This window comes from Saimiri boliviensis, chromosome 15 (assembly GCF_048565385.1).
Source record: "Saimiri boliviensis isolate mSaiBol1 chromosome 15, mSaiBol1.pri, whole genome shotgun sequence".
NCBI classification, from domain to species: domain Eukaryota; kingdom Metazoa; phylum Chordata; class Mammalia; order Primates; family Cebidae; genus Saimiri; species Saimiri boliviensis.
In genome coordinates, this window is record NC_133463.1 from 7,825,240 (window position 1) to 7,849,826 (window position 24,587).

At 42.0% G+C, this 24,587-nt stretch overlaps 1 protein-coding gene across 4 annotated transcripts in view; it reads left to right on the top strand.

The window, feature by feature from the left end:
* The window catches only part of RGS20 (regulator of G protein signaling 20), a 102,811-nt gene that overhangs the window by 60,497 nt on the left and 17,727 nt on the right, over window positions 1-24,587 (top strand). For all 4 annotated transcript variants that reach the window (XM_039464512.2, XM_074386656.1, XM_039464510.2 and 1 more), the window contains one exon: window positions 21,840-21,988. In XM_039464512.2, the coding sequence (XP_039320446.2) occupies window positions 21,840-21,988 (149 nt within the window). The remainder of the gene's footprint in view (window positions 1-21,839; window positions 21,989-24,587) is intronic.

Consider the following 24,587-nt stretch of genomic DNA (forward strand, 5'->3'; position numbering starts at 1 on the left):
GCAGGAGAATCCTAAAAGGCAGGATGACCAAGAGGAAGGTAAAATTAGGAGTACATTGGAACACGTTATGCTAAATACTCAGAAACGTGACTGCAGAGAACAAGGAAATGAGAGTGTCTCCTGAGGCCGCAGTACAAGAGGATATTCCTGGAATATCGCCGTGCCTTCTACGCACCTGGGAACCACAGTCAGTGGGAGCTCAAAACACAGTGAAATTGAAATGAATGAGGCTTGTGAGGAAAGGAGCTTTGCTCTTCATGTGGAGCTCAACAAAGACGCGATCATTTGAACAGGCTCAAAAACGTAGTGGGATAACTGGGGACTAAGGTAAAATTATAGCATCCTAGTGCAATGCAAGGGGAAGGCATGCAGCTGAGAGTTAGGAGGGAGACTCCCTTGTTCATGCCCATCTGCTATAGTTGGTGTTTTGGGGATTACCAAAGCTGTAAAATCCCCAGGCATAGCTCTCTGGCTTCACATTCCACCCCATTTTAATGCCATGAGTCATTTCTTTATTGTGAAAATAGAAAGCGGGTCAAATGTCCCATCAGTTAACTGCAGCATATCGTAACAAAAACTGGGAAGGAGCAAATAAGCTAAGTGGCTGAGTGGCTTGGTATCAGAGATGTCTTCACACTGGTCCCATTCTTCCTTATGTCAGATCACAAAGCATTCCTCCTGCTTGTAAACCACATTTTTTTGTGAAGCGTTTGATATTTTTCTATGTCTTGATAGCCTTCCTGTATCTATTGAGATTTAAAGAATCTTGGTTGAACCTGGTGGCTCACGCCTGTAATCCCAGCACTTTGGGAGGCCCAGGTGGGCAGATCATGAGGTCAGGAGTCCAGCCTGGCCAACATGGTGAAACCCTGTCTCTACTAAAAAATACAAAAATTAGCTGGGCATAGTGGTGCACGTCTGTAATCCCAGATACTCAAGAGGCTGAGGCAGGAGAGTCACTTGACCCAGGGAGGTGGAGGTGGAGGTTGCAATGAGCCTAGATCACACCACTGTACTCCAGCCTGGGCAACAGAGCAAGAGTCCATCTCAGGGGGGGAAAAGAAAAAAGATTTAAAGAATCTTTCCAAAATGTTTAAAGAGTAAGAGAGACGCTCTTGGGGAGTGGCGGGACAGATAACGATTCTCCTGGGAGGTCAGAGGCCAGAGGCCAGGCTAACAGGCTCCTGCATCTCAAGGTTTCTTAGGATCCCAGAAAATGAATGGCAAGTTTACACTTTGCATTTTGGAGGTGAAGGAGATGAGGGACCAAAAGAGTTAACCAGGATACACATTGAGTTTAAAGGTCACGACCAGCTACCATGTCTAAGGGTGAGGTTTGGGATTCCTGCCTTTGGGTCATTGTGGAGCCATCAGAGGTAGGAGGTACTGTCACCCTGACCCTGAAATAGTCACAATGCCAGTCCAGAAAAAAATCCATCTAGAAGTGCATTCAGTACCTCGGGTTCAATACAGTTATGAGGCGGGTGATGAAAGGTTGACGCTGCCTGATGCATTCATGATGCTTGACAGAGAGCATTCGATCTGAAGATCAGTGACACTGAAGCTACTGAAAACGGCGTCTGTGTATGGAAAGAAAAGATGGAAAACGTTGGGAGATGGGATGATGGGTGATTTTTTTTAACTCTTAGAAATTTTCTTTGAAAGTAGCAAATAAAGGCAGACACAGGCAGGCAAGGCAGCTATGGAAAAGATGTCGTGAAAGTTAGAAGGAATAGTTGGAATATAGCAATAGATAAAGGAGATACAGAAAAGTGAAACACTGGACTTGCCGAGCTACTAAAACTTATAAAGACTACCACTGGGAGCAGTGATTCACACCTGTAATCCCAGCACTTTGGGAGGCCAAGTTGGGCTGATCACTTGAACCCAGGAGCTTGAGACCAGCCTGGGCAACATGGTGAAACCCCATCTCTATTAATAATACAAATTTTTTTTTTAGAAAGAAAAAAAGAATAATAAGAAAAAGAATAAAGAAGAGGAAGAAAGAGAAAGAGGGAGAGGGAGAGAGGATGGGGGTATTGCTTTCTTGCCCGGGCTAGAATGCAGTCTAAATATGGGTATGCCTATAATTGTCCTTAATAATGGAGACATGAAAGAAAATGAGGGAAGAGAGTAACAAACAAGGAGCCAACCAACATTTCGTTCAAACTTCTAAGTTGATATGATGTGGTACTGATAAGAGTGTATATTTTGTGTAAAGTGGAGAGTTCTATAAATGTTAATTACGTTTACTTGTTCCAGATCTGAGTTCAAGTCCTGGATATCGTTGTTAATTTTCTGTCTCATTGATCTGTCTAATATTAATGTTGAAGTCTCCCACTATTATTGTGTGGGAGTCTAAGTCTCTTTATAAGTCTTGTATGTCTGGGTATTCCTGTATTGGGCGCGTATATATTTAGGATCTTTAACTCTTCTTGTTGTTGCGTTGATTCTTTTATCATTATACAGTGTCCTTCTTTGCTTCTTTTGATCTTTGTTGCTTTAAAGACTATTTTATCAGACGCAAAAATTGTAACTTCTGCTTTTTATTTATTTATTTTTGCTCTCTGTTTGGTTGGTAAATCTTTCTTCATCCCCTGTTTTGAGTCTTTGTGTATCCTTGAATGTGAGATGGGTCTGGATGCAGCATACCGATGGGTTTTAGTTTTTTGTCCAAACTGCCTGTCTGCCTTTGAATTGGGGAATTTAGTCAATTTAAATTTAGAATTAATAATGATATATGTGGCCGGGCACGGTGGCTCAAGCCTGTAATCCCAGCACTTTGGGAGGCCGAGGCGGGTGGATCACAAGGTCGAGAGATTGAGACCATCCCGGTCAACATGGTGAAACCCCGTCTCTACTAAAAATACAGAAAACTAGCTGGGCATGGTGGCGCGTGCCTGTAATCCCAGCTACTTAGGAGGCTGAGGCAGGAGAATTGCCTGAGCCCAGGAGACGGAGGTTGCAGTGAGCCGAGATCGCGCCATTGCACTCCAACCTGGGCAACAAGAGCGAAACTCCGTCTCAAAAAAAAAAAAAAAAAAAAAAAAATGATATATGTGAGTTTAATACTGCCATTTAATATTAGCTGGCTATTTTGCCCATTAGTTGATGTAAATTCTTCATTATATTGATGCTCTTTACTTTTTGGTATTTTTCAGAAAGGCTGATACTGTTTGTTCCTTTCTATGTGTAGTGGTTCTTTCAGAAGCTCTTGTAAAGCAGGCCTGGTGGTGATGAAATCTCTGAGTGCTTGCTTGTTCACAAAAAACTTTATTTTTCCTTCACTTACGAAGCTTAGTTTGGCTGGATGTGAAATTCTTGGTTAAAGGTTCTTTTCTTTAAGGATGTTGAATATTGGTCCCCACTCTCTTCTGGCTTGTAGGGTTTCTGCTGAGAGATCTGCTCTAAGTCTGATAGGCTTCCCTTTGTGGGTAACCTGACCTTTCTCTCTGGCTGCCCTTAGTATTTTCTCCTTCATTTCAACCCTGGTGAATCTGACGATTATGTGCCTTGGAGTTGCTCTTCTTGAGGAATATCTTTGTGGTGTTCTCTGTATTACCCGGAGTTGAATATTATCCTGCCTTACTAGGTTGGGAAAATTTTCCTGAATAATATCCTGAAGCGTATTTTCCAGCTTGGATTCATTCTCTTCGTCACATTCAGGTACACCTATCAAGCGTAGATTAGGTCTTTTCACATAGTCCCATATTTCTTGGAGACTTTGCTCGTTCCTTTTTATCCTTTTTTCTCTAATCTTGTCTTCTTGTTTTATTTCATTGAGTTGGTCTTCGACCTCTGATATCCTTTCTTCTGCTTGATCAATTCGGCTGTTAAAACTTGTGCATACTTCACGAAGTTCTCGAATTGTGTTTTTCAGCTCCATCAATTCACTTATATTCCTCTCTAAATTGTGTATTCTTGTTGACATTTCGTCAAACCTTTTTTCAAAGTTCTTAGTTTCTTTAGATTGTGTTAGAACAAGTTCTTTTAATTCACAGAAGTTTCTCATTATCCACATTTTGAAGCCTGCTTCTGTAATTGGAACACACTCGTTCTCCATCAAGCCTTGTTTCGTTGCTGATGAGGAACTGGGATCCCCCGTTGAGGGAGAGGCGTTCTGATCTCAGGTATTCTCAGCCTTTTTTGACTGTTTTCTTCCCTTCGTTGTAGATTTATCCATCTGTGGTCTTTATAATTACCGTCTTTGTAATTGGGTTTCTGAGTGGACGTCCGACTTACTGATTCTCAGCGCCGAAATCTGAGCAACCCACTGCGCTGACTCAATCAGCGGCGTTAAGATTGATGGTGCTTTTCTGACTCTGCACCAAGAACCCATGCTCTGAGGCGCCGGCAAAACCGCCTCGCCGGTCACAAGAGTCGTGCTGGCGACCCGTGGGGCTCCTCCGCTGGGAATCTCCTGGTGCGTGACCAGTAAGAATTCATGTGAAGGTGTGGCGTCCTCTCGTTCTTTGCGTTTTCACTGGGAGCTACAATCCCGAGCTGCTAGTGATCAGCCATCTTGGATCTCTCTCCAATAATACAAATTTTAGCCAGGCATGGTTGCGGGTACCTGTAATCCCAGCTACTCGGGAGGCTGAGGCTGGAGAAATGCTTGGACCTGGGAGGCAGAGGTTGCAGTGAGCTGAGATCACGCCATTGCCCTCCTTTGATTGGATTTTTTAGTCTATTTCTGCTGAAGTCAGTGCAAGTAATTCTAGCTCTTCATTAATGTTTCACGAGCCACAGTGAGAGATGGACTTTTGTCTGGTGATGATATACTGCTGGATAATGGGCCAGCATTCTTTCAAACTTAGAATTGCTTTATCTCAGCATCCTACTGAACAGAACATCTGATCTGAACTGATCTGAACAAGATCGAAACTCTGTCTCAAAAAAAAAAAAAAAAATTAGCTGGGCACAGTGGCCGGCACCTGTGGTCTCAGCTACTCAGGAGGCTGAGGTGGGAGGATCACCGGAGGCCCAGGAGATGGAGGTTGCAGTGAGCTATAATTGCACCACCGCACTCCAGGCTAGGTGACAGAGTGAGACCCTGTCTCAAGGTAAATAAATAAATAAAGAAGCAAGCAAACTATCATGTCAGCACAGAAAATTACAAAGCAGCATTCAAAATCATATATATACTCTCTTGTAATCATGTCAATAATTTTTATGAACAAAGGGAAGGAAATACAAAATTAAAATATTGGCTTGATGGATTTATGATGTTATTCTTTTTAAAAATATACTTGGCAATAATTGCTGAACATTTAATAATTCCAGGTACTATGTGAGGATTTTACAGGAATTATCATATTTATTCCTCCCAGCAACCCCAGGAACCACGTACTATTCTTTTCCTGAATTGACACAGAGAATTTGGAGTGAGGTGCCCGTGCTCATATAGGTAGTGGTGGTACTGGGTCCATTTGAGAGAGAGAGAGAGAGAGAGAGGCAGGGTTTTGCTCTGTCACTCAGGCTAGTATGCAGTGGTGTAATCCTGATTCATTATAACCTCTGCCTTCCGAGCTCCAGCAATCCTCCAGCATCAGCCTCCCTAATAGCTGGGACTACAGGCCTGTACCACCACATCTGGCTAATTTTTTGTTGTTATTGTTGTTGTAGAGACAGGGTCTCCCTATATTGCCCATGCTGGTCTCAGACTCCTGGGCTGAAGTGATCCACCCATGGCCTTGGCTTTCCAAACTACTGGGATTACAGCTGTGGGCCACCATACCCAGCCCATTATGCCATTTTTTAAAACCCTGATATACTAGTGTACAGGTAGGTATTTAAATGCATGCTTATACTAAAAATTTGGAGATATATATTAGATACATTTTACATATACTTTATATTAGAAAATATATAGACTTTTATATACATTATATATAATATGTAATATATACACATATGTAATATATAAATATATTTTATATACATTCTTCTGAAAGAATGATATCATCGTCCTGGTGCCTGATATTGGAGGTTTCTTGCTTCCGGTGGAGAAGTGACATTAGAGAAAGTAGCAATACAGAGGGAAGGAATTGTTATGTGAATAACGATGAACCATTTGTGAAAATGGATTAAATGTGTGTAATACATTGTCTTTGACAAATTTCGACTGATGTGGAGGGACAGAGGTGATGGAAACTCAGCAGTTAAAGGAAGGAAAATGCCTGCTGGGTGTGTGTTCTGTCTTTGCTTCTAGAGTCCTTTGTGTCTAGAGTGTCTGAGACTGGGGAAATGAAGGTGACCAGTAGACAGTTGAAGAGAACAGGAACAAACGCCTTCCTGGGCTGGGTTCAGACCTTTCATTAAGTTCCCAGGTCTGTTACCAAACAGAAAGGGCAAAGATGCACTGAGTCATGAGGTGAAACACAGAAAGATACATTATTAGTTCTCTAATCATTGGTCACATACGTATTAAACACTTTTTTTTTTTTTTTTTTTTTTTTTTTTGAGACGGAGTTTCGCTCTTGTTACCCAGGCTGGAGTGCAATGGCGCGATCTCGGCTCACCGCCACCTCCGCCTCCTGGGTTCAGGCAATTCTCCTGCCTCAGCCTCCTGAGTAGCTGGGATTACAGGCACGCGCCACCATGCCCAGCTAATTTTTTGTATTTTTAGTAGAGACGGGGTTTTACCATGTTGACCAGGATGGTCTCGATCTCTTGACCTCGTGATCCACCCGCCTCGGCCTCCCAAAGTGCTGGGATTACAGGCTTGAGCCACCGCGCCCGGCCAACACTTTTTTTTTTTTGAGACGGAGTTTCACTCTTGTTACCCAGGCTGGAGTGCAATGGCGCGATCTCGGCTCACCGCAACCTCCGCCTCCTGGGTTCAGGCAATTCTCCTGCCTCAGCCTCCTGAGTAGCTGGGATTACAGGCACGCGCCACCATGCCCAGCTAATTTTTTGTATTTTTAGTAGAGACGGGGTTTTACCATGTTGACCAGGATGGTCTCGATCTCTTGACCTCGTGATCCACCCGCCTCGGCCTCCCAAAGTGCTGGGATTACAGGCTTGAGCCACCGCGCCCGGCCAACACTTTTTTTTTTTTGAGACGGAGTTTCACTCTTGTTACCCAGGCTGGAGTGCAATGGCGCGATCTCGGCTCACCGCAACCTCCGCCTCCTGGGTTCAGGCAATTCTCCTGCCTCAGCCTCCTGAGTAGCTGGGATTACAGGCACGCGCCACCATGCCCAGCTAATTTTTTGTATTTTTAGTAGAGACGGGGTTTTACCATGTTGACCAGGATGGTCTCGGTCTCTTGACCTCATGATCCACCCGCCTCGGCCTCCCAAAGTGCTGGGATTACAGGCTTGAGCCACTGTGCCCGGCCCCGTATTAAACACTTTTATGTAAAACAGAATCAATCAAAGCACTATTAGGAGCATGAAGAAAGCCGTGGAGCCAGCAAAAGTACAGATGCCCTGGTACCAGCAGGAGCACAGAGCTAGTATTTGAGGGGCTCTTGCTTCAGGCTATGGGCCAAAAAAAAAATTACCAAGATCCTTCACTAAAGAAAAGGTACACATAGCAGATAATATATGAAGAGATGCTCAACATTATCGGTCAAGAGGGAAATGTAAATTAAACTCACTATGAGCTGCCACTTACACCTATTAAAATGGCCGGGAAAAGGCAGGAGAATTGCCTGAACCCAGGAGGCCGAGGTTGTGGTGAGCCGAGATCGCGCCATTGCACTCCCGCCTGGGTAACAAGAGCGAAACTTCATCTCAAAAAAAAAAAAAAAATGGCCAGGAAAAAGAAAATCTGACAATGTCAACCACTAACAAATACGTGGAACAATTGAAACTCTGGTTCCTTGCTGGTGGGAATAGAAAAAAGATACAGCTCCTTTGAAAGACAAGTTGGCATTTTCTTAGAAAGTGAATAAACATGTACTTACTATGTGACCCAGTGAGTATTTACCCATGAGAAATGAAAACTACACCCACACAAAAATCTCTGCACAAATGTTTACAGAAGCTTTATTCATAAGCACCCAAAACAGGAAATAACACAAATGTCCATCAGTAGGTGCCTGGATAAACAGTTATAATTATACAATTGAATACTACTCAGCAATAAGGAAGAGTGAACCACAGATGCACACGACTAGGTGAGTCTCAAAAACCCTGTGCCAGGTGAAAGAAGCCAGACTCCAAACAATGCATACCATATGGTTTAATTTGTATATTTTGGAAAAGGCAAAACTATCAAGTCAATCTACCAAGTAATAATATATTTCAAAATGTTAAAATCATACAGGCCGCATTTTCTGATCAAAATGTAAAGAAACATACAAACTAGTCAGGTTAGTCAAGAAATTAAAAATAAAATTCTAAAAGGCTGTGGATAAAAAAGAAATCTGAGCTGCAATTAGATCTGAGGTATTTAGAGGTGAACTACCAGATCTGAGCTATTTGGAAATAAAAATAGTGCTACAGAGCAAAACTCAGTGGATATGATCAAAGCAGTAATTGGCTAAAAATGTATACCTTTAAACGCACTTAGTAAAAACCAGCAGTGACTGGAAATAAATGAACTAAAGCTTTAGTGGGAGAGGACAGGAGAAAACTAAGTCATTTTTTAAAAAGTAGATAAAGATTAATGAAAATAAAAGCAGAAATTAATAAAACTTACAGTTAACCAAAGCAAAATTGATCCGTAAAACCCAAGGCCAGTTCTTTGGAAAACAGAACTACAGACTAACCTTTGGCAAATCTGATTCAGGTAAGAGGACAGGAAAGCGCCAACCATCAGAAATGGGTTACGGTGCAAAACCAGATCAAGACTTTTTTTACACAGCCACTAAATACCATGTACAAGTTTAATGCCAATGTATTTGAAAATCTTAGGTAAGATAGATACTTTTCTGAGAAAATGTAGGTTTAAAATATGGAGTCATACGGGACCAAAAGATCCTGAAGTGGCTGGGCACCGTGGGTTCATGCCTGTACTCCCAGCACTTTGGGCGGCTGAGGCCGGCGGATCACTTGAGGTCAGTATTTCGAGATCAGCCTGGTCAACATCGTGAAACCCCATCTCTATAAAAATACAAAACTTAGCCGACTGTGGTGGTATGCACCTGTAATCCCAGTTGCTCCGGAGGCTGAGGCACAAGAATCGCTTGAACCCGGGAGGTGCGAGTTGCAGTAAACCAAGATCGTGCCATTGCACTGCAGCCTGGGCGACACAGTGAGACTCTGTCTCCAAAGAGTAAAGAAAGGCATCAGGCCCTGAGGACTCAATTAGTTCTACAATATCTTTAAAGAACAGGCAATTCTGATGTTACAGTGCATTAAAAAGACGGAAATTGCCGGTCACAGTGGCTCATGTCTGTGCTATGAATGCCAGCACTTTGGGAGGCTGATACTGGTGGATCACTTGAGGTCAAGAATTCGAGACCAGCCTGGCCAGCATAACGTGGTGAAACCCCATCTGTACTAAAAATACAAAAAAATCTGCCAGGCATGGTGGTGTGTGCCTATAATCGCAGCTACTCAGGAGACTGAGGCATGAGAATTGCTTGAGCCCGGGAGGTGGCGGTTGCAATAAGCTGAGATCGGGCCACTGTACTCCAGGCTGGGTGATGGAGTAAGACTCTGTCTCAAAAAATAAATAGAAGGACGGAAATTTTTCAGTTTCGTTTTAAAAGGCAGAAAAATGAGAATGTTTAAACTGGACAAGGATGACCAAAAAAAGGAAACTGTATGAAGGGAGAGGCCGTTCATGATAGCAACATAAAATCCAATCCCCAATGCAACTGTTTTGCACAGGATCCTTCAAGTAGATTCGAGCTTGGCCACCTTCCACGTCTTCTATGGAAAAACGCACCCATTCATGTAGCTAGGTTGCTTCCCTTTTTCCTAGACCTGCCTGTTCCATCCAGCCTCTCCCATTCAGTCTTTTTCAGTCCAGAGGGAAACTCCAGTCTCTGTACCCCTCATCCTCTGCCAGGCTCATCCGTGTTGTAGCAGGATCCAGTATTTCACTCCTTTTCATAGCTAAATAAATATTGCCTTGTATGGACATAATATATTTTGTTTGTTCATTCATCAGTTGATAGATATTTGTGTTTTTCTACTTTTTGACCATTATGTGTAATGTTTACAACAACAAACAAACAGCATTTGTTTACAAGTTTTTGTGTGTGTTGGGCATATATAGGAGCAGAATTGCTGGGTCATTTGGGAACTTCATGTTTAACGTTTTGAGGACCTGTCAAACTGTTTTCCAACATGGTTAAACCATTTTCCATTCCCACATGTAGGATGTGAAGATACTAATTTCTTCATGTCCATTGCCCTATTGACTAATGATGTTAATCATCTTTTCATGTGTATATTAGCCATTGAAAATATCTAGTCATACTGTTTCTCCATTTTTAAATTAGGTTTTCTCTCCTTTTTCTTAAGTTTTAAGAGTTATTTTTATATCCTGATACAAGTCCCTTACCTGATATGTGACTTCCAAATGTTGTCTCCCACTCTGTGGGTTGTCTTTTCACTTTCTTAATGGTGTCATTTGAAGCACAACTGAATTTTTCTTGAGACAGAGTCTTGTTCCGTTGCTCAGGCTGGAATGCTGTGGTGCAATCTTGGCTCACTGCGACCTTTGCCTCCTGGGTTCAAATTATTCTCATGCTTCAGCCTTCCAAGTAGCTGGGATTACAGGCGCATGCCATCAAAGCCTGGCTAATTTGTGTATTTTTAGTAGGGATGAGGTTTTACCATGTTGGCTGCTCTTGAACTCCTGGCCTCAAGCAATCCACCCTCCTCAGCCTCCCAGAGTGCCGGGATTACAGGCATGAGCCACTGCGGTTGGCCATAAAAAATTTTAATTTGTATTAAGTCTCACTTATCAAGCTTCTCGCTTAATTCAAGGTCATGAAGATTTTCTGTCATGTTTTCTTCTAAGCATTTTGTAGTTTTAGCTCTTAGATTTAGATCCACTTGAGTTAATCTGTGTGTATGGTGTGAGGTAAGGGTCTTACTTTACTATTTTGCATGTAGATATTCACTACTATCAGCACCATTTGTTGAAAAGACTGTTCCTTCCCACGTTGAATTGGCTTGGCCTTTTTGTCCAAGTAGCTCTCCTGACCTACTCAGGAGACTGAGAAAGGAGGATCACCTGAGAGACCAGGTGTTATGTTGTCCAGCCTGGGCAACATAGTGAGACCCTATCTCTAAAAACTAAACAAAACGGGCACCTGGGATTTTGATAGGGATAATATTGCATAATATCTGTACATTAACTTGAGGAATGTTGCCATCCTAACAATATTATGTCTGGTATTTTATAAATATGGATGTCTTTCCATTTATTGAGGGTTTTTTGTTTTTGTTTTTGTTTGTTTATTTGTTTGGGAGACAGAGTCTTACTCCCATTGCCCAGGCCGGAGCACAGTGATGTGATCTTGGCTCATCAGCCTCCACTTCCTGGGCTATGTGATCCTCCCACTTCAGCTTCCTGAGTAGCTGGGACTACAGGCACACACCACCATGCACACCTAATTTTTAGTATTTTTAGTAGAGAAGGGGTTTCACCCTGTTGTCTAGGCTGAACTTAAACTCCTGGGCTCAAGTGATCCACCCACCTTGGCCTCCCAAAGTGCTAGGATTATAGACATGAGTCATCTGCCCAGCCTTATTTAGATACTCTTTACTTTCAATAATTGTTTTATGGTTTCCAGTGTATAAATCTTATAATTCTTTTATTTAATTTATCCCTAATTATTTTATTATTTTGACACTATTATTGGAATTATTTTCTTAATATCACTTCCAGAATGTTCACTGCTAATGTACAGAATACAATTAATTTTTGTTTGTTAATATTGTATCCTGCAACTTTGCCAAACTCATTTATTAGTTCTAATAGGTTTTTTGTTTGTTTGTTTTCAGTGGAATTCTTAGGATTTTTTAATAAGCAAGATCATGTCATTTGCAATTAGAGATAGTTTTACTTCCTTTTCAATTTGAATGCCTTTTATTTATTTTTCTTGCCTGATTGCCCAGGCTGGAGCTTTCAATATAGTATGAAGAGAAAGGGTGAAAGCAGATTTCTTTTTCTTATTTCTGATCTTAAAGAGAAAGCCATGAGTCTTTCAATGTTTAATATGATCTTAGATATAGGTGTGTTGTAGGTGCCCTTGGTCAGGTTTAGGAAGTTTTCTTCCTAAATATGCCTATTTTGCGGAATATTATTTATCGTGAAATGCATTAGATTTTGTCAAATAATTTCTTTTTGAGATGGAGTCTCACTCTGTTGCCCAGGCTGGAGTGCAGTGGCGCAGTCTCAGCTCACTGCAACCTCTGCCTTCTGGGCTCAAGTGAGTCTTCTGCTTCAGCCTCCTGAGTAGCTGAGATTACAGGCGCATGTCACCACGCCTGGCTAATTTTTGTATTTTTTAGTAGAGATAGGATTTCACCATGTTGGCCAGGTTGGTCTTAAACTCCTGACTGCAGGTGATCCACCCATCTCAGCCTCCCAAAATACTGGGAATACAGGTGTGAGCCACTGTGCCTGGCCAAATAATTTTTCTCAGTCTACTGTGATTTTTGTCTATTATTTTATTGATATGGCTATTACATTTATTTTTTATGTTAAACTAACTTTGCATGCTTACATTAAATTCTACTTGGTCATGGCATATAATCCTTTTTTGCAGGTTGCTAGATTCAGTTTGCTAGTATTTTAAGATTTTTGCAACTGTTTTCATAGAAGATGATTACGTTGTCTTTATTTGGTTTTGGTATCAGAATAATATTGGTCTCAGAGAGAAAGTTGGGAAGTATTCACTCCTCTTCCATTTTTTGGAACAATTTCTGAAGAGTTTGTAGTCATTCTTTGCTAAATATTTGGAGAATTCACCAGTGAAGCCAACTTGATCCAAGCTGAACTTTCTTTTTTTTCTTTTTCTTTTCTTTCTTTCTTTTTTTTTTTTTTTTTAAATACACCAGCCTGAACAGATGTGGGCTTTTCTTTGTGGGATTTTTTAAAATTACTAACTCAATCTCTTTACTTGTTAGTTATATTTCAATTTTTTCTTCTTTAGTTAAGTTTTTTAGTTCATGATTTTTCAGGGTTTTTTTTTTCCATTTCATCTAAGTTTTCTAATTTGTTGGCATACCTTTGTTCATATTGTTCCCTTATCATTCTTTTTACTTCTGTAAGATTAGTAGTAACTTCCCATCGTTCATTCCTGATTTTGATAATGTGAGTCTTATGCTTGTCTTGGTCAACTAGCTAAGGTTTTTCAATTTTGCTGATCTTTTCAAACATCTAGCTTTGGTTTCATGAGTTTTCTCTCTTGTATTTTTCTATTTCTATTTTCTATTCCATTGTGTTTGGAAAACATACTTTGTATTATAATAATGATTTAAATCTATTGAGGTTGTTTCATGGCCTGTTAGATGGTCTATTTTGGAGAATTTTCATGTGTATTTGAGAAGAGTGTGTATTCCACTGATGCAGGTGGAGTGCTCTGTAGATATCTGTTAGGTGTAGTTAGTTTATAGTGTCCTGATGTCCTCTATTCATATCCTTGCTGATCATCTACCTAGTTGTTCTGTCCATTAGTGAAAGCAAGGTATTGAACTTCATTACTGTTATTGTTGAATTGTCAGTTTTTCCCTTCAATTCTGTCAGTTTTTGCTTCATGTATTTTGTGGTTCTGTTATTGGGTGTATATATATTTATAATTGTTTTTTCTTCCTGAGACATTAGCTCTTTTATCATTATAAAATGTCCCTATTAATCTCTAGTAACTTTCGTGTTTAATAGTATTTTATTGGGTATTATTATAGCCACTCCAGCTGTCTTATGGTTGCTGTTGCCAGATACATATTTTTCCGTCCTTTCACTTTCTATTTGCATTTTTGAATCTAAAATGTGTCTCTTGTAGACAATATATAGTTGGATTATGTTTGTATTCATTCTGGCAATCTATCTTTCGATTGGATTGTTTAATCCACTCGCTTTTCAAGTCATCATAGATATGGTTAGATTTACCTTTGTGTTTTTCTTTTTGCTTTCTATATATTTCATGACTCCTCTGTTCCTTTTATTCTCCCTTACTAACTTCCTTTGTCTTATGTTGATATTTTCTCTTTTTTTTTCTTGGCGGAGGAGGGGAGGGAGGCGCGCGTCATGGAGCAGGGGAGGGCCGCAAAGAAAGAAAGAGAAAGAGAAAGGGGGAGAGAGAACAGGAGTCTTGCTCTATTGCCCAGGCTGGAATGCAATCTAAAAATACGTATTAAAAATCTCTTTTATGCCGATAATTGTACTTAACAGTGGAGACAGGAAGGAATAAGGGAAGAAAATAACAAACAGCCAACCAATATTTCATTTAAGTCTGTGAAATGCTAGGCAAATCCTGAAGAGTGATTAACTTCTATTTATGTGGTCACTTTCAAAATAGGTGTAATATGATACTGAGAAAAATGTATGTTCTGTGGGCCTGGGGTGAAGAATTATAAATATTCACGGAGTTTACTTGTTCCAGGTCTGAGTTCAAATCATAAATGTTCCTATTAATTTTCTATCTCATTGACCCGTCGAATATTAACAATGTGGTGTCAAAGTCTCCCACTACTATTGTGCGGGAGTCCAAGTCTACAAAAAAAAAGTTTAATTAGCTGGATATGGTGGCGCACATCGGTAGTTCCTGCTACTTGAGAGACTTGGGCAGGAGGATTGCTTGAGCCCAAGAAGTTGAAGCTGCAGTGAGCAGTGTTCACACCACTGTACTGCAGGCTGGGGAACAGAGTGAGATCCTGTCAAAAAAGAAAATGGATTTGGGATTTAGGTCGTCTCCAGGAGAATCCGTCTTCTCAAATTTTCTTATATTATTGTCCTAACTATCACAATAGTAGGATCCTGCTTCTTAGGGTCTTTGAAGAAGACTTTGAATTTATGTATTTTGGGGTTCATCTGTGATTCTGTATCTTTCTAGAATAGAAGGTTGAATCTTAGGCCTTAAGAGACAGTAGATACTTTTAAACACGATACTTAGAGTTTCATTGCATTCCCAATGTGTAATTCATTAACGGCTATTTTCAGGATTTGGGAACTATAGTGAAAATAAAAACTATTAATGGAATTTGGCAACTAAGTGTGTTTACCAGAAAATAGGAAATAACCTCTGGGCAGTGCACGGTCACCCACACCTCTGATCCCAGCACTTTGGGGAGGCTGAGACAGGAGGATCCCTTGAGGTCAGGAATTTGACACCAGCCTGGCCAATATGGTGAAACCCCGTCTCTACTAAAAATATAAAAATTAGCCAGGCATGCTGACAGGCACCTGTAATCCCAGCTGCTCCGGGAGGCTGAGGCAGGAGAATCACTTGAACCCAAGAGGCAGAGGTTACAGTGAGCCGAGATCCCACCACTACACTCCAGCCTGGGTGACACAGCAAGATTCTATCTCTAACAAGTAATAATAAATAGCTTCTCTGAGATAATTACAGTTAGGTTAAAATTTTTTCAAAACTAGTTACTGCTTTTCAGTTCCAAAATACTGTGATCAAAATTAAGAGTTTGCCTTGGTTTTTAGCTGAATTTTGAAAGTCCTCATAAATGTCCAGTTCCCAGGGATTTGGAAAAAAGCCTTAGTTGAGAAGGATTATCTCCTGGTTGAGATCTGAAATATTTAATGAGTTATTAACCTGTATTATTCCCATTTCCTCAGGCTGCTTTTCTTGTTTTTTGGTTTTGGGGACTTTTTTGAGACAAGGTCTCACTCGGTCACCCAGGCTGGAGCGCAGTGGCACAATCACAGCTGACTGCAGCCTCACCCTCCTGGGGTCAAACAATCCTCTCACCTCAGCTCCTCGACTGAGTCGCTGCGACTACAGGCATGTGCACCATACCCAGCTAATTACATTTGGGTATGGTGCACATGTTTGTTTGTTTGTTTGTTTGTTTTGTAGAGATTGGGTTTCTCCATGTTGCCCAGGCTGGTCTCAAACTTCTTGGCTCAAGTGATCTGCCCGCCTCAGCCTCCTAAAATGCTGGGATTACAGGCGTGAGGCACTGTGTTCGGCCTTCAGGCTGCTTTTGAAATCCCATACATGTAAGCATATGAGGTTGCTAACGATGATTTCACATTCATCTAACTTCGGAGCCCCAGAACTGTCAGGTGAAGGCAGCCAGTACCTGGAGGATGATGCGTGTGACTTACATGGTCATCCCAAAGGACAGTGAAATGATGCGCAGCATTCTCCCTAAAGACACACTATAAAAGGAGAGACAAGCACTGTCAAAAGGCATTGGTCCCATGCTATTTAGAAAGGACAGAGCGAAATGATATATGCACAAAGTTCTCGCACAGATATGATGAAGGCAAAAGAGAAGATGTAGGAAGCTCGTTTGGCTAATTAGACCCTATTCCGATGTCTGAAAGGACTAGTGGAATTAACATATACATTCATGGCATCTTTTTACAATCTCGTAAATAGGTAGCATTTATTTTAGTAGTATAATGAAAGAGTAATTATCTTTTAGTCCTAAGAAGAGTTTGCTTAGTAAGGTAAGGCTGACTTAACATTAAGAAATGCCTTAACTCACTTCATTAACTATTCAAAGGAGGAAACTGATACGCTCATCTAAATAGATCTTTTTTTTAATCTAACAGAATTTAACATTTTAAAAACCTCATTAAGGAAACTTTCAACCACACAAATATGAAGAGGATAGTATAACAAACCCTGTGTGTTAGTCAACTTCAGTAATTACTAACATTTGCTGCTTTTTTTTTTTTTTTTTTTTTTTGAGACGGAGTTTCGCTCTTATTACCCGGCTGGAGTGCAATGGCGCGATCTCAGCTCACCGTAACCTCCACCTCCCGGGTTCAAGCAATTCTCCTGCCTCAGCCTCCTGCATTTGCTGCTTTTTAATATTCATGTTTTATTAACACTTTTGGTTCCCCTCAGGCTCTTGCCTTACTCCACAGACAGCAGCTTGTATAGTATGAATGATCATGCCCACCACTACACACTCCAACATTTAGCAAGGGAGTGAAAGCCATTCCCATTAATTTAGAATTTTTTTGCACAGAGAGGTGAGAGATTGTTTCCAGGAATAGCATGTATTTCTGTACCCTTAGTTATCAAATCTTTAAATGACTTACAATGTCAAAATTATAGTTCAGTAAACATGAATACAGTCTTAATAATATTCTCTTCTAATTTAGTCTGATCAAAGACTTTCATGTTCGGCCTGGCGTGGTGGCCCACGCCTGTAATCCCAGCACTTTGGGAGGCCAAGGCAGGTGGATAACCGAAGATCAGGAGTTCGAGACCAGCCTGAACAATATGGAGAAACCTCGTCTCTACTAAAAATACAAAATTAGCAGGGTGTGGTGGCAAGTGCCTATAATCCCAGCTACTCAGGAGGCCAAGGCAGGAGAATCACTTGAAACCAGGAGACAGAGGTTGCGGTGAGCCGAGATCACACTGCTACACTCCAGCCTGGGCAAGAAGAGTGAAACTCCATCTCAAAAAAAGAAGAAAAAAAGATTTTTATGTTCAAAAAAAGATAATGTTTTAATATATCTAATCTTTTTAGCAATCAAAAAGGTCTAAGTCTATCAATAAATGAATGGATAAACAAACAGTTACATATTGTTACATATCAATATGGCCGGGCGTAGTGGCTCATACAAAACAATTATGCTACGTGAAGGAAACCAGACCAAAAAGAAAAATAGATGTTGTATGGTTCCTTTTATATAAAATTCAATAAAATGCAAATTAATGGATATAGAGAGAAAGCAAGTCAGTGAGCACCCAAAGCAGAGGCAATAAAAGAGAAATTCTCAAGAGGCAGGATTTTGAGAAAACTTTTGAGGGTGATCATGTGTTCACCATCTTGGTTGTGGTGATGGCTTCCCAGATATACATGTCAAAACTTATCAAATTATACACTTTCAACATGTGCAGTTTATTGGATGTCTGTTAGACCCCAATAAAGATGTTTTTAAAAATGTGTATGATTCCAGAGCTCTCCAGTCTCAAAAAAAATTTTTTTTTTTTTTTTTTGAGACGGAGTTTCGCTCTTGTTACCCAGGCTGGAGTGCAATGACGCAATCTCGGCTCACCGCAACCTCCACCTCCTGGATTCAGGCAATTCTCCTGCCTCAGCCTCCTGAGTAGCTGGGATTACAGGCATGTGCCACCATGCCCAGCTACTTTTTTGTATTTTTAGTAGAGACAGGGTTTCACCATGTTGACCAGGATGGTCTCGATCTCTTGACCTTGTGATCCACCCGCCTCAGCCTCCCAAAGTGCTGGGATTACAGGCTTGAGCCACCGCGCCCGGCCTCAAAATTTCTTTTTAAAAAGTATAAGAACAGGCTGGGTGTGGTGGCTTATACTTGTAATCCCAGCGCTTTGGGAGGTTGAGGCAGGCAGATCACCTAAAGTCAGGAGTTCGAGATCAGCCTGGCCCCCATATCTACTAAAAATATAAAAATTAGCCAGGCATGGTGACAGGCACCTGTAATGCTAGCCACTTGGGGGGCTGAGGCAGGAGAATTGCTTGAACCCGGGAGGTGGAGGTTGCAGTGAGCCGAGATCGCGCCATTGCACTCCAGCCTGCCTGGGTGACAGGAGTGAAATGCTGTCTCAAAAAAAAGAAAAAAAAAAAAAAGTGTAAGAACAGACTGTGATAGAATTTCCCTTTTGCTTCTAATGGCTATATTTGGTTCTAAGCAATCTTTTGATGTTCTCTAGAGTTAGCTCACTCAGTCATTAAAGTTCTTCCAGATATTTACAAAGAGATAGATGCATATAAACAAATAAAATATGCTAGCTTATGACATAGGACTAGAGGGTTAACATTTGTAAAATTTTTTTAATGTTAATAAGTTAGCACAACTTATTTTATACCATGCAAATAGTGAAAGAAAGCCTGCTTAACTTGAAATGTTATCTTCCAGAAACCTCCAACGCACAGCATATATATCAGCAAAACACTAACAGTCTTCTCACTAAAGAACATCTTGAAGAAGACAAAGATGCCTAGTACTATTGCTGCTTTTCAATATTTACTCAACTTCCTGTCCAGTGAAATAAGACCAGGGTAAGAACAGATACCTTAAAAAGGTACAGGCAGCAAAGAGACTAGTGTGATTATTTATAGTCGGTATGATCATCTAGTTAGAGAATCAACAGAAAAATTACTGGTACCGTAAGAGAATTCAATATAGTATTCTCAGCCTTCCTATATGCCAAAATATCTATTTTAAAAACACAGTTGGGTGCCAGGGGAAGATGTCATTTATGACAGCAGCAAAAATTAGTCTACGAAATATTCAGGAATAAACCTATCCAAAATCTGCAAAACCTGTTTGAAGAGACCCTTACCTCACATGTAAGAGAGGATTTCAGTGAACAGATATTTCATGGACTCACTGGGAAGACCCAGTGTGATCAAGATGTTGAAACAGGACTTCCCTGAGACCTTGGGGCAGCACCATGTCACAATCCTTCCTGCTTTTGGAAATTAATTAGGATATGGTTTTCTTTTTTTCTTGAGACGGAGTCTCACTGTCACCCAGGCTGAAGTGCAGAGGCACAATCTCTGCTAGCTGTAACCTCCGCCTCCCGGGTTCAAGTGATTCTCTTGCCTCGGACTTTTGAGTAGCTGGGATGACAGGCGCGAACCACCACACCCAGCTAATTTTTTTTTTGTATTTTTAGTAGAGACAGGGATTCACCATGTTGGCCAGGCTGGTCTCAAACTCCTGACCTCAAGTGATCTGCCCACCTCGGCCTCCCAAGGGATATGTTTTTTTAATGAGGCAAGTTGCATCAATATCTCGTAGGAAATAATAGTTACGGGGAGCATCTTTTGTTCAAAACATCTTAGTTTGGAGATTGTGCTGCCTTCTGCAGCCTCAGTGTCCTGAATTGAGTGAATGAAGTGGAACGCTGGATAGGCTGTCTCCTCCATAGGTGAGGTGAAGAGGTGATGCCTGGAGTCACCTTGAGCCCAGAGCTTCTGCCTTTGAAGCCATCTCCCTGTGGTGCCCATAAAGCATGACTGTGGCTGACCACGTCTCTGCCTCCACCTTCTAGCCACACCAGCTCAGTAACCCCAGCAGAGCACTGTGGGCAGTCTCTGGATGTTGGGAGCATTGTTTTCACAGTGGATGAAAGAGCAGTAAAGCCCTTTGATCTGTCTTTCTTGTGGTCCTGAAACTTACATGCAAGACTAATTAAGGCTGGGCATGGTGGCTCATACCTATAACTCCAGCACATTGGGAGTCTGTGGCAGGTGAATCACAAGGTCAGGAATTCCAGACCAGCCTTGCCAACATGGTGAAACCCTATCTCTACTAAAAATACAAAAATTAGCTGGTTGTGGTGACGGGTGCCTGTAATTCCAGCTACTTGGGAGGCTGAGGCAGGAGAATCGTTTGAACCTGGGAGGCAGAGGTTGCAGTGAGTCAAGATCGCGCTACTGCACTCCAGACTGGGTGACAGGACGAGACTCTGTTTCAAAAAATAATAATAATAATAATTAGAACAAAGTCCAGTAGTATAGAGGATTGGAAAATAATCAATAGGAACAGACAAATCTAATGTTGAAGTAGAATAATAGATCCAGAAATTAATTCCAAAGTTCTATTTATGGTTCTTCTTTTTTTTTTTTTTTTTTTTTTGAGACAGAGTTTCACTCTTGTTACCCAGGCTGGAGTGCAATGGCGCGATCTCGGCTCACCGCAACCTCCGCCTCCTGGGTTCAGGCAATGCTCCTGCCTCAGCCTCCCGAGCAGCTGGGATTACAGGCACGCGCCACCATGCCCAGCTAATTTTTTGTATTTTTAGTAGAGACAGGGTTTCACCATGTTGACCAGGATGGTCTCGATCTCTTGACCTCGTGATCCACCCGCCTCGGCCTCCCAAAGTGCTGGGATTACAGGCGTGAGCCACCGCACCCGGCCTATTTATGGTTCTTTAATGTGTCCTTGATATTAGCTTGCAATTAGCTCCATCAAGTGATAGTATCTAACGTACAATGGGCTTATCAGTTTTTTGCTTCTCATGCTGCTTTTATGTCTCTCTTCTTCCACATTCTTGGAGTCCCCAACAACAGGGCAGAGGCTGAAAGGCACAGATGTTTTGTGTCCTATGGCTTGGCTTCCATTGAGGTAGGCGAGGGTGACCGTCCCTGGGATGGATGACAAGACAGGTCTGGGCACGCCACAGTCTGGCTCTGCCGCCTGGCTTCCTGGGGACAATTGAGCAATTACTCTGTACCAGGCGGGGTTCTGAGTGCTTCCACTCCCCAATTTGGGTCACTTCTGCAAGGTGACGCAGCTAGGAAAGATGTGACTCCAGCCACTCTGGCCTCCAGGACTGCCCTCCTCTTCTCACCGCTCCTCAGCCTGCATTAGCTGGGCCGCCCTTCCCATGTTGACCTCCTATAACTGCGTGTTGGCCTCACGGGCAGCCTCTTGAAGCTGCCACCATCCCTGTTCCCCTTTGGTTCAGGCCACAGGGATGCCTGGAGCTGGAAACGGCCTTGCTAGCACTGACTGCGGAGTCTTCAGTGCGTGTGTGTCTGTCTCCCTAACTGAACTGTGAGCGCCTAAGGCGGGGCTTTCCATCTGCTAGTTTATCCCTGGAATGCATCTTTATGCTTGGCAGAGGATGGGCATTACATGTTGGATACACTAATTGATCCTAAGATTCTAACCACTAAATTTTACCAGAATTAGCAATTGCATCTTTTCAATGATCCAAACAGCTGACCCCCTGGGCTGACGCCTTCATTACGCTGCAGCCTCCTCCCGCTTTGTTCCTCTCCCTGTTGCAGCCGATGGGATCAGAGCGGATGGAGATGCGCAAGCGGCAGGTGCCCGCCGCCCCGGACGCCCCAGGCGCCGCCCCAGGCCAGCCGGGAGTGGGAAGCCGTGGGTCCAACGCATGCTGCTTCTGCTGGTGCTGCTGTTGTAGCTGCTCGTGGTAAGGTTTGGGGCTTTTTAATTAATGTGCTCCTGACTGGGAAGTGGCACCCCTGAATGGTGGCAGCCTATGGTTAATCCGGTGTTTTTTTTAAAAACTACTATATGCCTGAGACGGAGGGACACCCCAGAAATAACAAGTGTCTATGCCTGTCTAGCTCTCAAGGGGCTTATGCTCAGATCCCTCAAATCAGGCCAATGTGTGTTAAACAACTAAAGAACAAGCTGAGGTGGTTCCCAATTGATTATCAACATTTGGGCAGAAATGGTTAGAAAGAAGTGAACTCGGGCAATCCTGGTTAGGATCTAAGATAGGCCTTACATGTTGGGGCCATGAAGTAGAGGGAGCCTGTGGATTGTTGCTTCCATTTCATAAATTTTGTTTTGTAGTAAATAGAGATGTCAAAAGACGTGCGTTAGAGACAAATATTTAAATATATGCTAACTTACCAGGTAGAGAAAGACGCACAGTCATTGCTTTAAAAGGAAAGAAACGACTTGAAGATCAAACATCCGTGACCCTCTGAGTAGTCTGGAGGAAAAGAGAGAATTTACACCTTAAATCATGGGAACCTTAGGTTACAGCTTTGACACCTTAGATCTGAAGAGTGCTTAGTGCCAGCCAAGTCTGTGCACCCCTTTCGCAATCAAATCATCCTAAAAGTATGGAGGGTTGGCAATAAGTTAGATCAACGTCTGGTGGGAAAGAAGAAAAACTGCTATTGGACCGATCACGAACCGTGATACGGAACTAACAGAACTGATCGCTGGGGAGGAGATTGGAGGTTGAAAGTGAAATCCCCGAAGGTCGGTGGCTCCTGCCCGATTCAGGCTGGTATTAATTTCCAAGAATTTCCAATCTGGAGGAAGGGACGCAGCCACTGAACATCCACCAGTGAGATCCTGATAACCACCGATGGTCTCTTCGTTCCCACAGCCAGGGGAAACGTGGCATGGGACTGACGAGGGCTAGGCAGTGTCGAGGTGAGACTTCAGCCCCCAGTAGGAATCCGTGCAGCTCTGCAGGAAACCAGACGAGAGGCCCTGGTGGTGGGCACGGGAAACGCGTGGGTGTTCGCGGCTGCCCTAGAGGAGGAAGACACCGGTGGTGGCCAGACTGCGTTTAGGGGCCCTCATTTTCACGCTGCAAGTAGGTCTCCGTGTGGAAATGGGACGATCCCCTGAGGGATGTGCCGGACGTAGGGATGCAGGCGAGACTCCAGCCGACGGTCACTCCTGCCCCTCCCTGCCTCCTCTGCTGCCTCCCGCAGGGCGTGGTAGGCTGCCCAGATGCTGACCGGAACAAACGTATTGTCCTAACAGGGTTAGGCTAGCGGGCTGGGCAGGTCCCAGAGCAGGCTCCTCCTACGGGTACCAAATAGAGCAAATAAAGGATAAGAATCTGTACCTAGACGCTGTCATGACCATCATAGCCAACACTTCTGTAGCACTTGGGTGTGTGTAGAAGAGACAATAGAGCAATGTCTTCAAAGTGCTGGGGAAAAGTAACTGAAAACTTGGTCAAACTCTAATTCAAGAATGTGGGTTTAAAAAAAGACATTTTCAGGCATAGAAAAACCAACGGAGTTTATTGCCTGCAAATCTAAAAGAACCTAAGAAAGGGCCTACTTCAGTGGGAAAAAAGTGAACCCAGAGGAAAGATCCAGAAAACAAATAACGATGGTAGATACAGAGGGGTCAGATATCGCTATAAAATGTGGCAATTACTTTTGTGTTAAAAAGTGTGAAACCATAGCTGCAAACAATCTCTTGTCAACAATGGACAAATCAAGTAATTTAGACTTTCTTAGAAAAAAATATTTTAAGAAAATTTTATTTCAAAAGTAATGGCATTCATAATTAGTCCAAAAATACACCGTATAGTTTTAACATCAGTAGAAGACAATACATCTAGAAAACCTACCAACATGTGACAAAAGTAGCATCAGCAAAGGGGAAAATAAACTATTCAGTAAACAGGAGAATACCTGGGATTTGGGTACCAACTCAGCCTCATTGCTGAGTTTTAGCACTGAGAAGTCCCACAGCCCAGAAAACCTAAAAACCTCAGGCAAACCAGGAAGATTGTTCTTCCGACTTGGTATCCAAATACATAAAAATATATTTCTATTCCTACATTGCACCATATACAAAAATCAATTCCCACCTTTAAAAAAAGATCAACTCCAAATGGCTTAAAAGCAAAGAAGAAAATACAAGGTAATGTTTTTATCATGTTGGTGTTGGGAAGAATTATTTTTAAAAAGATAAAGCAAATTCTATAAAAGGAAACGATTCATAAATGTGGCTACATTAAAACATTAAGATGTGTTTAACAATAGAAAGAAAAACATGTTCACATAAAGACTCATACATGAATGTTTATAGCAGCATGATTCATAATAGTGAAAAAGCGGGAAAAAAATTCCTGTCAACGAATGTATATATAAAATATGGTATTCCATACAGTGGAATATTATTTGGCCATAAAAAGAATGAAGTGGCTGGGTACGGTAGCTCTCACTTGTAATCCCAGCACTTTGGGAGGCCGAGGCAGGTGGATCACCTAAAGTCAGGAGTTCAAGACCAGCCTGGCCAAC